The sequence below is a fragment of the Theropithecus gelada genome, chromosome 9 (genome assembly GCF_003255815.1).
Source record: "Theropithecus gelada isolate Dixy chromosome 9, Tgel_1.0, whole genome shotgun sequence".
In the NCBI taxonomy this organism is placed as follows: domain Eukaryota; kingdom Metazoa; phylum Chordata; class Mammalia; order Primates; family Cercopithecidae; genus Theropithecus; species Theropithecus gelada.
Window position 1 is genome coordinate 65,900,598 of NC_037677.1, and position 15,129 is coordinate 65,915,726.

Here is a 15,129-nt window from a genome sequence, read left to right on the forward strand (position 1 = left end):
AGACTCCTGGTTTGTGACAGTTTGTTGATACTTTAATTAAATAAACATATTTGAGAATAATGCTGACATGTCCATATCTCAAAAGGAGAAAGAGCATACTTGCTCTTCCTAAAGAATCCAGTAAGGATTCTGGATTGAACCTATTTGGAGGTAGTTTTCTGGCTCATTATCCAGAGTACCCAGGATTGATGAGATTGTAACCTGAGTACCAAAGGCAATGAAAGCATAACTTGAAGAGAAACAGGAAATAGTACTGTGCACACAACAGTTACATTAGAACATACACTAGCAGATCGTCATTATCAATAGCAGAAATCATGCTTTGCTATTACTCCAGGGGGCAGTTGACACAACTGAAATGTTCAAAGATACAAACTATTTTCAAAAATTGTGCTTTAGGAACTATTTTTTAAAACCTCACAAGTTACTTAGATGTTCTCATTTTGCACAAAAATGTGCATTATGATTAGTTTTCTTTGATTTAAATGTTAAATGATTAAATGATTAGTTATCATCTCAGTGCATTTCCCACAAACATTTATGAACCTGTGGCACGGGAAATGAAGTATAAATACTGAATTAATTTGCCTAAGTATCTGAACTCAAGCAACCCAATTATATAATTAGAATAATATAAAGTGTTATACACACGTTAATATCTTTTGATATGTTATAATAATTCTTTCATAGAAAACAGCCAAATTATTTGCACAGTAAAATTCCATGTCTGCAATAATATTGGAACCTGCTAATTTGTTCCAATTTACTTAATAACTAAAATTAAAGTGTCAGTATATTAGATCAGCGTTACGCAAAATTGTCACACTTCTCAACAAAGCTACATCATCTTATGCTACAGTCCCGATGTATCTCATAATGCCAAAACCGACATCTTCACACAGATGATTTCTAATAATTTACAAATCCTCGGTTAAGTTTTTGACACGTAAGCTGCCCACTGATATGGGAAAAGATAGACCAAGCTCTGCCCCAACCCCCACCTTGTTATTCTTTTGGGGACAGCCAGGCCACTCCAGATGGTGTGTTAGTTAGTGTTGGACATAGCTTTGGAGAAACTTCAACAGACTAAGGCTGTAATGTCAGGATTTTGCTGTGAGTCGCCCCCTCCTCCCCGCAGTTCCCAGGGTAGGAAGGTGCTGAGATAGAAGCCGAGGGACGCCCGCCCACCTGCCACCACCTGTTCCCTCCTTCAGCTCTCTGCTATAAATTCTCCTCCCTCCAAGGCTCATCCCGCACTCTCCGACAGCTACTGCGCTAAAAGCGCTCCTTCCCTGAGCTTCGGGAAAGAGTTCATCTTCCTGCAAAGGAGTCTCAGGCTTTCCCAGAGGACTTGAAAGGCCTTCCTCGAACCAGCCACACCAAACTCTGCTGCAGAAGGTTTCCTTCTCTTTTTCAACTTCACGTTGAGAAAATGACTTTCTCTTGAGCATCTCAATTTCCCCTAAATTTGGGCAAGTGAAGAGAGATCAGCCTGGTCATCCAGTAGGACAGAAGGCCGAGTCCCGCACTCCGCCCTGTAAACTATTTGATTGCACGTGAGTTGCTTTGTTTATGACTTATTTGCTCAGAGAGCCACGTTGGGAAGCGGCTCGAGAAACCAGCCCACGCGCAGGTCCTGAGCGGGCGTGCGTGCGAGGTTGGCGCCTCGCTGCTTGGGGCCAGGGATGAAGTCCTGCAAACCCGGCGGCCCGCTGGCGGGAGCGCGCGTTGCACCCCCGTGCGCGGGCGGCGCCGAGTGCGCGGGCACGTGCTCCGGGGCCGGGCGGCTGGAGAGCGCGGCGCGCAGGCGCCTGGCGGCCAACGCGCGCGAGCGCCGCCGCATGCAGGGGCTCAACACGGCCTTCGACCGCTTACGGAGGGTGGTTCCCCAGTGGGGCCAGGATAAAAAGCTGTCCAAGTACGAGACCCTGCAGATGGCGCTGAGCTACATCATGGCTCTGACCCGGATCCTGGCCGAGGCCGAGCGATTCGGCTCGGAGCGGGACTGGGTGGGTCTCCACTGTGAGCACTTCGGCCGCGACCACTACCTCCAGTTCCCGGGCGCGAAGCTGCCTGGCGAGAGCGAGCTGTACAGCCAGAGACTCTTCGGCTTCCAGCCCGAGCCCTTCCAGATGGCCACCTAGGGCGCGCGCCTCGGCGGCGGTGGATGCCCGGCAGCCGCTCCGAGCCGCGGCCCTGTCCCAAGTAGCCCAGAAGCCTCCGGCAGCCCCGGATTCTAAGAATGCGTTCCTCGAGGAAAATCAGTCAATTCTCAGATTACCTTTATTTGCATCATCAGACCTATGGACGCAATAATTTAATTGCCTTTCTTTTCCCCTCCTCCTATTTTGTAGATTTCATTAATGGATCTTGTGAATGGGTTGATTGCTGTGGAAATAATGCCCCCTTTCCCCTTTTCTGGGCTACTCTGGGGGAAAACAATCTTAGGAAAAAAAATAGGATTAGGCTATTCTGTTCCAGTCCTCAGAGAAATAATCACTTTCTTAAACTTTGTGAGTTTGTCCTGTTCAGGTGAAGTTACGGTATCCATTACTTGTGTTTGCTCACAATAGAGCTACCTTCCTGTTGTGTAAATGCGTTTTTGCTTTAGTGCATTGTGTGTGCATGCATGAAGTAGAAACACTTTTTTTTTTCGGGGTACAGTACATGGGTATCGGTGGTCTGTATTTTTTTAAACTGTGTACACATTATTAAATATAGATTTTATAAAATATAAATAAAAACGTGGATTTGTTTTTCATGCTAACTACCTTGCCAGTTTCCTGATGGTGCTAAAGAACTCTTTGGAGGTGATGATATAGAATGCTTCCCTGAACAAAGATGTGGAATGTTTAAACCTAATACGACCAATAAACGAATGTGCTACTTTGTAGTACTTCCTCAAAAAGCTGATGAGAGTACATGTAATTAATTTGAACATTTTCTCTGTCAACTTGTAAATTTTTTGTTGATTTTTTAAAAGATTAAAGTGAAATATTTAGCTTTTAAGTAACTAGATACACAGTTCCTCAATATTTTATTACCCACATTAAGCAGATTACTAAGTCCTTACAAGTACCCAAATGTATGTAGTTATATGTATACAGTAATGTATATATACACATATATACAGGAATACGCACATGTATTTCTAAAACTAACACATAAATAAAAAATATTGCCTTTGGAAGTGATTTTCTTTTTTTTTTTTTCAGACAGAATCTCGCTCTGTCGCCCAGTGCAGTGGCGCGATCTCGGCTCACTGCAAGCTCCGCCTCCCGGGTCCACGCCTCCCGAGTAGCTGGGACTACAGGCGCCCGCCACCATGCCCGGCTAATTTTTTTTTTTTTTTTGGTATTTTTAGTAGAGACAGGGTTTCACCGTGTTAGCCAGGATGGTCTCGATCTCCTGACCTTGTGATCTGCCCTCCTTGGCCTCCCAAAGTGCTGGGATTACAGGCATGAGCCACTGCGCCCGGCCGGAAGTGATTTCCTTTTAATCAGTACAAGCTGGACAATGAGGGCTTCACTATCATCAAGACCAATCAAAATGGGAGCAAAATAATAAACATGGTATTGATCTGAATTACTTTTATTAATTTGCTTAACCATTGCATGAATAAACCAAGCCCTTCATGTAAAGAGTGACTTGGTGAAGAGTGGTACATGCATTTGGGAGAATGTCTTACTCATAATTAGGAAAAGCAGGACTCTAAGTTATCTATGCATTTGGAATTTGTCTTGTCACAAGTCAACAAAAAACACCAATCACTCCCAAAACTCTTTTATTTTGGATTCCAAAGTCTAATCTCAGACACAGCTGCCTCTTCGCAGTTTATCTACAGACTTTATAACAATTTTTATTTTCTTAGTTATCCCTATCAAAATCCATTTGGTTTGTAATGAGGGAAAGTGTCTTCCCCAGCCCATACCTACATTTACACTTAAAAAAATCACAAGTGGGCCAGGCGCAGTGGCTCATGCCTGTAATCTCAGTACTTTGGGAGGCCGAGGCAGGTGGATCACCTGAGGTTAGAAGTTCGAGACCAGCCTGACCAACATGATGAAACCCTATCTCTACTAAAAATACAAAATTAGCCAGGTGTGGTGGCACATGCCTGTAATCCCAGCTACTCGGGAAGCTGAGGTAGGAGTATCGCTTGAACCTAGGAAGTGGAGGTTGCAGTGAGCCGAATTGTGCCATTGCACTCCAGCCTTGGCAATAAGAGCAAAACTCCGTCTAAAAAAAAAAAAAAAAAAATCACAAGTGTATTTTCAGAAGCCCTTAGGGAGTTTGAAGCTGCATTTCCCTTTCCAGGTGATATCTGTTAATAAGAAACAGAGGAGAGCTCAGAACTTTGCTTCCTGCAAATTTGATAGTAAACTGAAAATTTAGAAACTGCAAATTCGATAGTGAAATGTTTAACCTCTTGACTTCAACAACTCTTAAAAGACGCTGTGTAATCTAGCAGACAAACAACACTATTCTAGAAGTGATGATGCCAGGACCCCTTTCTAGTCACAACTCCACTCTGCAGTATGCACTTGGGTCAATAGCAAGATTCAAGGCATTTGCCTTCCTCGCTATTAGGGCACAATAGTCTACTTACTCAGATCTCCTGAAAAGCTTCATTAATAACTCCAGTAAGTGTGCAGAGTTTGAGAATGAGCAAAATCGGTGCTTTTGTCAGAGAACATCTCAAAAATATATTAAGATCATTAGTTATTTTCCAGGTAGGGTGTCACATCTCCCTCTCTGAACTGTAAGTACCTTGTGAAAGAGTAGTGTGCTTTTCATTATTTGTCTATGGCTTCTAGTATAGGGCTTTCCACAGAAAAAAATTATTTTTTCAACAGATATTTCATTTTTGGCTACTAATTTAACAACACTTTCTTAAGAAATAAAACAATTTAATTAAAATGATGGGATTCTAATCTCATACTTCTTCCCTAACCTCACTCCTGCAAAAGAATGGGAGTCTGTCTTTTAAATATTAAGCCTTTAGCTGTCTGCTTCTGTGTTTTGAAGATTTCTGGAAGCAACTTAGCTCTTGCCAAATTTCTAAACTTTCCACTCCACTCAATGTACTATTTTTTTTTTTCCTGGAAGACATTTGAGGGAACAGTAAATGAGCCTCAGTGATAAAATCCAATCTTTGATGAAACTCTTCAAACTGTATGTTGAGAGATCCATTGTGGTTTATGAAGTAGGAGCTCAGATAAAACCAAGTATAAAATCTTTCTGCAGTCAAGATTCATCTATCATGATATGTAATCGAATTTAGATTACCAAGCAACCTAAAACTTGCTATAGTATTTTATACTGTTCATCTTGAAAATTCATTTTCTTTCTGATTTGACAAGACATTAAAATTCAAAAATATTTTTGTATCTGCGCTCCCTTTTTTCAACAAATCAACAAATATTATCAAGTACCTACACATACCCAGTCTTATGTGACACCATTCTTGTCCTTAGCTAGACAACCAAAAGAGAACACACATGTTCTAATCAATAAGTAGTCCTAAACAGAGTTTAGCCGAATCCTTCAATAGTGTAGTACCAGGGATATGTGCTATAAAAGCTCCTAAGAGAAGGGCATTAAATAATAAAGGAAGACCTCCTCTGAAAGTTTAACTAGCTATTATTATATGTGGGCTCTCCCTGGGTGCAGGCTAGAGACTGAGCTCCCAAACCCCAAGTTCAGAACTCTTGAAGAACCACATACAAATGAACAGGACTATCAAGATGGGAAAGGTGACTGGGCACCGTGGCTCATTCCTGTAATCTCGGCACTTTGGGAGCCTGAGGCAGGAGGATAACTTGAGGCCAGGAATTCAAGACCAGCCTGGGCAGCAAAGCGAGACTCTATCTCTACAAAAAAATTAGCCAGGTGTGGTGGTGTGCATCTGTAGTCCCAACTACTCTGGAGGCTGAGTTGGGGGAGGATTGCTTGAGTCCAGGAGTTCCAGGTTGCAGTGAGCTATGATTGTGCCTCATCACTCCAGCCTGGGTGTCAGAGTGAGATCCTGTCTCAAACACAAAAACAAAAACAAAAAAAGATGGAACAATCCAGCATTAATCTCATTACCAAAAACTGGTTTTACTGACTTCTTATACTTTCTATTTGTAGTTCTTAAGAAGATGAGGCTAAACATCCAATATAGCCAGTTTCTTAATGAGTTGACATTTATACTAATGAAGATCTAAAATTTCTGCTAGATATGCCCCAGATGGGGGTGTATTTAGGTTGTGGTTAGTGGAGCTGCAGGATTCAACAATTAAGGCTCAATTCACTTAAATTTTGCCATATTACAGTAAAAGCAAAGTGCTATTTTGGTACTGAATTTGGCTAGTATCTACTCTCCGTCTAGACATCACTGATGGTATCTCTTTTCTACACCTATGGGTGAAAGAAATTTCTTTCTTTTTTTTTTTTTAAGACAGTGTCTCGCTCTGTTGCCCAGGCTGGAGTGCAGTGGTGCAATCTCGGCTCACTGCAAACTCCGCCTCCTAGGTTCGTGCCATTCTCATGCCTCAGCCTCCCGAGTAGCTGGGACTACAGGTGCCTGCCATCATGTCTGGCTAATTTTTTGTATTTTTAGCAGAGATGGGGTTTCACCATGTTAGCCAGGATGGTCTCGATCTCCTGACCTCGTGTTCCGCCCATCTCGGCTTCCCAAAGTGCTGGGATTACAGGTGTGAGCCACCGCGCCTGGCCAGAAATTTCAAAGTACATATAAGACTATAAATATATGATCTGTTGTTGCATATGTACACCTTTTTCCTTCTCTGGTTATACATATACTAGTGGTTACAAATGTTAACAAGTATTATATTGAATTTACATAGGATTTTTAGATTGCTATTTCAGATGAATAGTGTATCCCCAAAATACCGAAGCTGAAAGACAACAGTCATACATCGCTCAACAATGGGCATACATTCTGAGAAATGCATTGTTAGGTGATTTCATCATTGTATGAACATCATAGAGTGTACTTACACAAACTAGATGGTCTAGCCTGCTATACACCTAGGCTATATGGTATAGCCTATAGCTCCTAGTTTATAAACCTGTGCAGCACGTTACTGTACTGAATACTGTGGAAAATTGTAACACAATGGTAATTATTTGTGTTTCCAAACATAGAAAAGGTACAGCAAAAATACAGTATAAAAGATAAAAAATGGCATACCTATATAGAGCACTTACCATGAATGGAGCTTGCAGGAATGGAAGCTACTCTGGCTGAGCCAGTGAGTGAATGGTGAGTGAATGTGAAAGCCTAGGGCATTACTGTACAGCACTGCAGACTTTATAAACACTGTACACTTAGGCTACACTCAATGTATAAAATATTTTCTTTCTTTAATAATAAATTAACCTCAGCTTATTGGTGATTTTTTTACATTTTCAAACTTTTTGACTCTTGTAAAAGCACGTTGCTTAAAACACAAACACACTGTGCAGCTATACAAAAATATTTTATTTCTATTCTTATTCTATATGATTTTTTTAAATTAAAATTTAATTTTAATTTTTATTTTTTTGTTAAAAACTAAGACATAGAAACACACATTAATGGCCGGACATGGTGGCTCATGCCTGTAATCCCAGCACTTTAGAGGGCTGAGTTGGGTGGATCATCTGAGGGCAGCCCAGCCTGGCCAACATGGTGAAACCCTGCCTCTACTAAAAATACAATAATTGACTGGGCATGGTGGCACATGTCTGTAGTTCCAGCTACTCAGGAGGCTGAGGCAGGAGACTCGCTTAAACCCTGGAGGCGGAGATTGCAGTGAGCTGAGATCGCACCATTGCACTGCAGCCTGGGTGACAGAGCAAGACTCCATCTCAAAAAAAAAAAAAAAAAGAAAGAAACACACATTAACCTGGGCCTACACAGGGCCAGGGTCATCAGTGTCACTGTCTTCCTCCTCCACATTTTGTCGCACTGGAAGGTCTTCAGGGGTGGTATCAGGCCTGGAGCCATCTCCTGTGATAACAATGCCTTCTAGAATACCACCTGGAGAACATGCCTGAGTCTGTTTTACAGTTACCCATTCTTTTTACAGGTAGAAGAAGTATACTCTAAAAGTATGTTATAATAGATACATAAACCAGTAAGATAGGTGTTTATTTTCATTATCAAGTATTATGTACTGTACCTAGTTGTGTGTGCAGTTGTTTGAATATATATGAGTGGCAGAGCAGTTGGTTTGTTTATAGTAGCATGGCTACAGACATGTTGAGTCATGTGTTGCGCTATGATGTTATGTTACTGTATTAGTCCATTCTCACACTGCTATGAAGAAATACGAGAGACCGGGTAACTTATAAAGAGAAGAGGTTTAATTGACTCACAGTTCCACATGGCTGGGGAGGCCTCAAGAAATTTACAATCATGGCAGAAGGCACCTCTTCACAGGGTGGCAGGAGAAAGAATGAGTGCCAGCAGGGGAAAAGCCAGACTCTTATAAAACCATCACATCTCGGGAGACTCACTCATTTTCAAGAGAACAGCATGGGGGAAGCTGCTCCCATGATTCAATTACCTCCACCTGGTCCCGCCCTAGACACGTGGGGATTATGGGGATTACAATTCAAAGTGAGATTTGGGAGGGGACACAGAGCCAAACCGTATCAGTGACCTACAAATTCACTAGGTGATAGGAATTTTTCAGCTCTGTTATAAGCTTAACAGACCACTGTCATATGGGTGATTGACTAAAACATTGTTATGCAGCAAATTACTGTTCTGGAAAACAAGAATTTACCCATCTCATATACTAAGTATATTGTTTAATTTTAAAATTTTCTGTATATTATGCTGTTTTAACACTTAAAAAAACCTTTCTGGGCTGGGTGTGGTGGCTTCTTCCTGTAATCCCAGAACTTTGGGAGGCTGAGGCAGGAGGATCACTTGAGCCTGGGATTTGAGGCCAGTTTGGGCAACATAGTAAGACCCTGTCCCTACAAAAAATTTAAAAGTTAGCTGGGTGTGGTGGTGTGCGCCTGTAATCCTAGCTACTTGGGAGACTGAAGTGGGAGGATTGCTTGAGCCCGGAAGTTTGATGTTATGAGTACCACTGCACTCCAGCCTGGGTGAAAGAATGAGACTGTTTCTTAAAACAAAACAAAACAAAACAATAACAACAAAAAACTTTTCTGGTTGGAGAGAGACTGCCCCTCTTAAGGCTGGCCAGTTTTTAAGGATAGCAAAGGACCCAGAGGAAAGCTTGCCTTTAGTATGCAGACTAACCAATCTAGAGATCTGGCCTGTACATACCAGGAGGTAATATTCACCTGCCTTAATTATCTCAGGGCCAGATACCAGGTAGCTAGGGACCTCTCCTTAGAGCCTGTCCAAATTATTTAAACAAGCCAATCCTGCCCTGCCTTGCCTTCCTCACAGGAACTCCAATAAGGGCTGTGGCCTAGGCTCTCACCCTGCTCCAGGCCCTTCTGCCTCCTGATCGAAGCTGGTGCTTCCCCATGTGGCCCTGGATGGTGTGATATGCCTCCTGTTTCTAGGATCTGTGAATACAATAAAGTTTGTTTTCTTGAGCCTTTCCTATGACTCCCCTCATGAGCACAACTGACTGACATCACATAACAGAACACAGAATACTAAGAGAGTGGAAGAAAAAAAAAAAAAGCAAAACAAGCCCAACAATTAATTGAGAATAAATAAAATTTTATTTAATGAATAAAGAAACAGTCCACCACATCCTCTAAATTGCCTTTAAAAACATGCAGCTTATATTAAATCCTGATTCATAAATTTAATTTTTATTCTTCTAATTGCAAAATTTCCAAACCAAACACAATCCCAACAAATCCTTAAGAAAGCACGACTAGGGAACAGCAACGGGTGTCATGTAGATGATGTGTTCTACCAGAATACAATACCATGTGCCTTCTGAGGAAGGACGTGATTTATGCTCGCAGACATTTTGGCTTAAATGATCACTGGTTTTCAGTTCCACGGAAGGTCTTCACATGCATGATGTGGAGGAACAGGGATAAAAGCCAAGATCTGTTAATGGCTTTCCAGTAATAGAGGCGAAATATACAGTTTATACAATGCACACATTTCAAAATAGCCACTATAATGGCTTTTGCATTAAGATTTCAACAATCAAAAAAAGTACTCTAGAAAATAAGTTGACTCCAGCTTCCTGAGATGGAAGCATACCATATTTGCGAGCCTTCTGGGGCCTGATGTGTTTTCAAGTGGGAAGAACTCATGCAAGGAAAGGGAGAAAAAGCGTTACAAGGTGTCACTTGATTTGGATTGAATTAAGTCAGCTGTGGGTGCTCCACGACTCCTTACTTGAAGTGTGTGTGTGTTTGTGTGTGTGTGGGTGTGCAAGCACACATACATCATTTGTCAGTCTTTATGTGAATCAACAGGATTAAGTTCAGACTTGATGTAGCTGAGAATGCAAAAACGGAGACCAAAGGATATGCTTATTTTTGAGGGTCCACGTATACCAGGTATTCTAAAGCTGATTCATTTCAATGTAAGGCCACTGAGACGCTGGCATGGGATGTTTCTTCATTAGGGTTGGGACAGCACTGTGGAGTTGTCCTGAACTACTTACGCCAGAAAGGAATACAGAAACTCCCTTGCTGCACGGTGGAGTCATCATTTCCACTAGCTTCAATCATAGATGCAGGAGTCAAAATTCCCCTAGGCTATTCTGCCTACGCTGAAGTAAATTTCCCTGGAATCTCCCTACAGAAAGCAGACAGGATATTTCTTGAAATCCATTTGATTTTTCTTTAGGTTTGTCCATTTATTTCTTTGCTGCATGCCATCTTGGAAGACAAAATCCCATCACTGTGTACTACCCTTCTAAGGAAGCACAAAGTAGTGAGCAGGAAAGAAATGTGAACTTTTTTTTTTTTTTTTTTTTTTTTGAGACGGAGTCTCGCTCTGTTGCCAGGCTGGTGTGCAGTGCCACGATTTTGGGTCACTGCAACATCCACCTCCCGGGTCAAGTGATTCTCCTGCCTCAGCCTCCCAAGTAATTGGGACTACAGGCATGTGCCACCACATCCAGCTAATTTTTGTATTTTTAGTAGAGATGGGGTTTTGCCATGTTGGCCAGAATGGTCTCGATCTCTTGACCTCATGATCTGCCTGCCTCGGCCTCCCAAAGTGCTGGGATTACAGGCATGAGCTGCCACGCCCAGCCAGAAATGTGAACTTTTTAAACAAGTTAACTATTTACTCTGGAGAAAAATATTTTAAACATTAAAAACATTTTTTAAAATACATATTTTAAAAAACTGCTACCACTTTTTTGCGGGGAAGTTGTCTAAACTCTTCATAAATATTTATTTATGCATTTATCCTACCCTCCATCCTCAGAAAACCTCAGTACTTTGCTTATTTTACAGATAAAGAAACAGAGACCCCAGAGTTATGAAAATATTAGAGAATCTATCTAACCTCATTTGAATGACTAAAATGCTCCTTAGAATTCACCTAAGAATTTGCAAACTAAGAAGCTTTCCTAATGCTATTAAATATTCTACAAATTTTTATCTGGACAGGGAGATAATGAAAAGAGAAGATTAGGTCAACAAATTTAATGCTAATGATTGCAAAAACTATGTGAAAATCATAAAAGAGGATAAGGTGTCTCTGAAATCAAAATACTGGAAACATTTTTTACTAATATTGTGTTAAAATATAGTTGCATTCAAATCTTCTCATTTGAATTATTTTAGGATTTTTACTGCTCTTAAAACATGCAGTAAAACTTTTTTTTTTTTTTTTTTTTTTGAGACTAAGTCTGGCTCTGTCACCCAGGCTGGAGTGCAGTGGCCGGATCTCAGCTCACTGCAAGCTCCGCCTCCCGGGTTTACGCCATTCTCCTGCCTCAGCCTCCGGAGTAGCTGGGACCACAGGCGCCCGCCACCTCGCCCGGCTAGTTTTTTGTATTTTTTAGTAGAGACGGGGTTTCACCGTGTTAGCCAGGATGGTCTCGATCTCCTGACCTTGTGATCCGCCCGTCTCAGCCTCCCAAAGTGCTGGGATTACAGGCTTGAGCCACCGCGCCCGGCAAAACTTTTATACTGTATACACATTTAGTCATCTTTTGGCAGTGGCAATTATAGTCAATACTAGTATACATTCACTGGATTCTTACAACAGTAATTGTGTGGAAAGTACAGGAATATGTCTCTCGTTTGCTGATAACTCATTGAATCTGTGTAGAAACATTGGATTTTTTTGAGTTTTGGAATATTGTGCAATTAACTTTTACCATGCTAGCTATATAAAAATAATTTATGTTTCTTGTGAGTATAAAAACACCTCTTATTGTAACAAGACTATATTCATATCTCTATGAATTTCCAGTTCAAACTGTGCTTCCCCATCTTTAAATCCCATTTTTCAGTATGTCTTTGTTTTCAGTTAAGAAGCATTTAAGAATGAAAATCAAAATCCAGTTATCTTTCTGTTGCTCCAGAAATATTTTAACCAGGTTATAACACATGTAGTAATTTATGCAATATAAATAAGAATTGTTTATAAAAATTACTTTTAAATGTCAAGTAAGGCCCAGGGCAGTGGCTCACACCTGTAATCCCAGAACTTTGGGAGGCCAAGGTGGGTGGATTACCTGAGGTTAGGAGATGGAGACCAGCCTGGCCAACATGGCAAAACCCCATCTTTACCAAAAATACAAAAAAAAATTAGAAGGGCGTGGTGGCATATCCCTGTAATCCCAGCTACTTGGGAGGCTGAGGCATGAGAATCTCTTGAACCCAAGAGGCAGAGGTTGCAGTGAGTTGAGACTGTGCCATTGCGCTCCAGCCTGGGCAATACAGTGAGACACTGTCTCAAAAAAAAAAAAAAAAAAAAGAAATCAAATACATTTGCACATTTAAAAATTCGGGAGACTGAGGCAGGAGAATTGCTTGAACCCTGGAGGTGGAGGTTGCAGTGAGCCGAGATCGCGCCACTGCACTCCAGCCTGGGCAATACAGCAAGACTCCATCTCAAAAAAAGAAAAAAACAAACCAGAAAAAGAATTGGTCCAATTGCTTCTTGACCTTTTAGCTAAGACCAAGTGTAGTATCTGCTCTTATCAGTTCTATGAAAAAAAAAAATTGGTTCATTCATTATCAAAAAGTAATCTTTAAACCTGGAAACTATAACTACTTTCTACGTTTTAAAGAAAAATGTACATTTATTTCAGCCTTAAAATACTATTGTCAAATAATGTTGAAATATTTTAATTTTTTTATTAGCAAAACAGTTTCTATTCATTTATATGTTAAAATCACCTAGCAAATTAGTGTTTATAGCAGTACAGCCATTTTCAATACTCTCAGCATTTATGACACAATTCTCAGAGGATTGAAAAGTGTGCTTTTTCTTTATTTATTTCAAGTTCAAGGCTATTTCTCTTCGGAATTTGAAGTGGCTATTATGCACATATTAACCAAAGGCAGCTTGTTTACGGCTCTATAATACCAAGTATGCTAACTAATATAATTAGACAGAAATAAGAGGCAAACATATTTTTAGCAAATAGGCAATTTTTTTTGCACTGCACAGATTTTTAAAAACATGATATTAGCAACTTTTTAGCATACTGATGACCACTGCATTGTCAAAGTTTAGAAGATGCTTGGCATTCTTCAAGCAATGCTTCAGTAATGAACTTTCTGAAATATTGATCCACTTAAAACAAGAAAAACCTATTAGTGATTAAAAGGACTTTGACTCTATTGAAGTCTAAGTAACTGTTCATCTACTGATAAGGCATGTTGATTTTCAACTCAACCATTAGTGGAAATATTTTCAATGCAGGTTACCCAAGGACCCTGGAAGGGACCCTGAATAAAGGCTGTTATGAGTAAATTTGCCTACATTTATGGTTTCCCTGGCAGTTTTGAGTTTACAACCAACTTATTAATAGCCCATATGCAAATAAACTCAAGGTCCCAGCTTGGAAGGTACTTTGGGAGCACGTGGAGGAGAAGGAAGAAAGGAAGATCAGCAGGAACACTTCGGGTGTCTGAGTCAGTTTCCGCTATTTCCCCTCACAGCTTGATTTTCTAAAAAATTCTGCCAGCAATTTTATTAAACAGAAGTTGATGGGAGGGAGAAAGCAATTGATTTTAAAAATGTAGCACCTCTGTGAAGTTAAAAGACTCTTGGGCATTTAGAATTTGTTCAGTTGGACTGCTTTCTTCTGGATACCAAGCCAGGATGCATGGAACTGGAGTTAGGTCATTGTGGAGCAGGAAGGACCCTGGCAGGCCTTGGGGAAGGGATGAGATGGGACAAGTTAGAGTAGTGAGATTATAGAACATGGGGCACAGGGCACCTGGGAGAAAAACACAGAATGAAGGCTAGATGCAGAAAGGATCATAGACACTCTAGCTCTTGACACATCACAGGCACCAAAAAAGAGGAGGAAATAGTCTTTCTTCTCTTATTCACTGCTTTGTCTGGTTCCCTGTTCTGGGGACCATAACCCAATCTAGTGTAATAGGTACAGGTATGCCTTGGAGATACTGAGAGCTCTGCTGCAGACAATAAAGCAAGTCACATAACTTTATTGCTTTCTCAGTGCATATAAAAGTTACGTTTATACTGTAGTCTATTAAGTGTGCAATAGCACTGTGTCTAAAAAACAATGTACATACCCTAATTAAAGAATACTTTGACAGGGCACGGTGGCTCATACCTGTAATCCCAGCACTCTGAGAGGCCCAAGCGGGAGGATCGCTTGAGCCCAGGAGTTTGAGACCAGCTTGGGCAACACAGTGAGACCCTGGATCTACAAAAACTTAAAAAATTTAGCTAGGTACTGTGGTGAGAGCCTGTAGTCCCAGCTACTCGAGAGGCTGAGGTGGGAGGATGGCTTGAGCCTGGGAGGCAGAGGTTGCAGTGAGCAGAGATGACACCACAGCACTCCGACCTGGGTGACAGAGCCAGACTCTGTCTCAACAACAATAGCAACAACAACAATGAACCAACCAAAAAAACTTTACTGCTAAAAAAAAATGCTAACAGTAATCTGAGTCTTCACAGACTCATAATCTTTTTGCTGTCAGAGGGTCTTGTCTTGATGTTGACGACTGCTGACTGAT

The 15,129-nt window shown here is 41.0% G+C and overlaps 1 protein-coding gene across 1 annotated transcript; it reads left to right on the forward strand.

The window, feature by feature from the left end:
* Positions 1–1,259: 1,259 nt before the first annotated feature.
* On the forward strand, positions 1,260–2,764 carry ATOH7 (atonal bHLH transcription factor 7). The gene has a single exon (XM_025397678.1). The coding sequence runs from the start codon at positions 1,686–1,688 to the stop codon at positions 2,142–2,144; it is 459 nt and encodes a 152-aa protein (XP_025253463.1). The 5' UTR covers positions 1,260–1,685; the 3' UTR covers positions 2,145–2,764.
* The last annotated feature ends 12,365 nt before the right edge of the window (positions 2,765–15,129 follow it).

Excerpts from the sequence above, each read along its gene's own strand:
- ATOH7 (XM_025397678.1), top strand. The coding sequence starts at position 1,686 with ATGAAGTCCTGCAAACCCGGCGGCCCGCTGGCGGGAGCGCGCGTTGCA.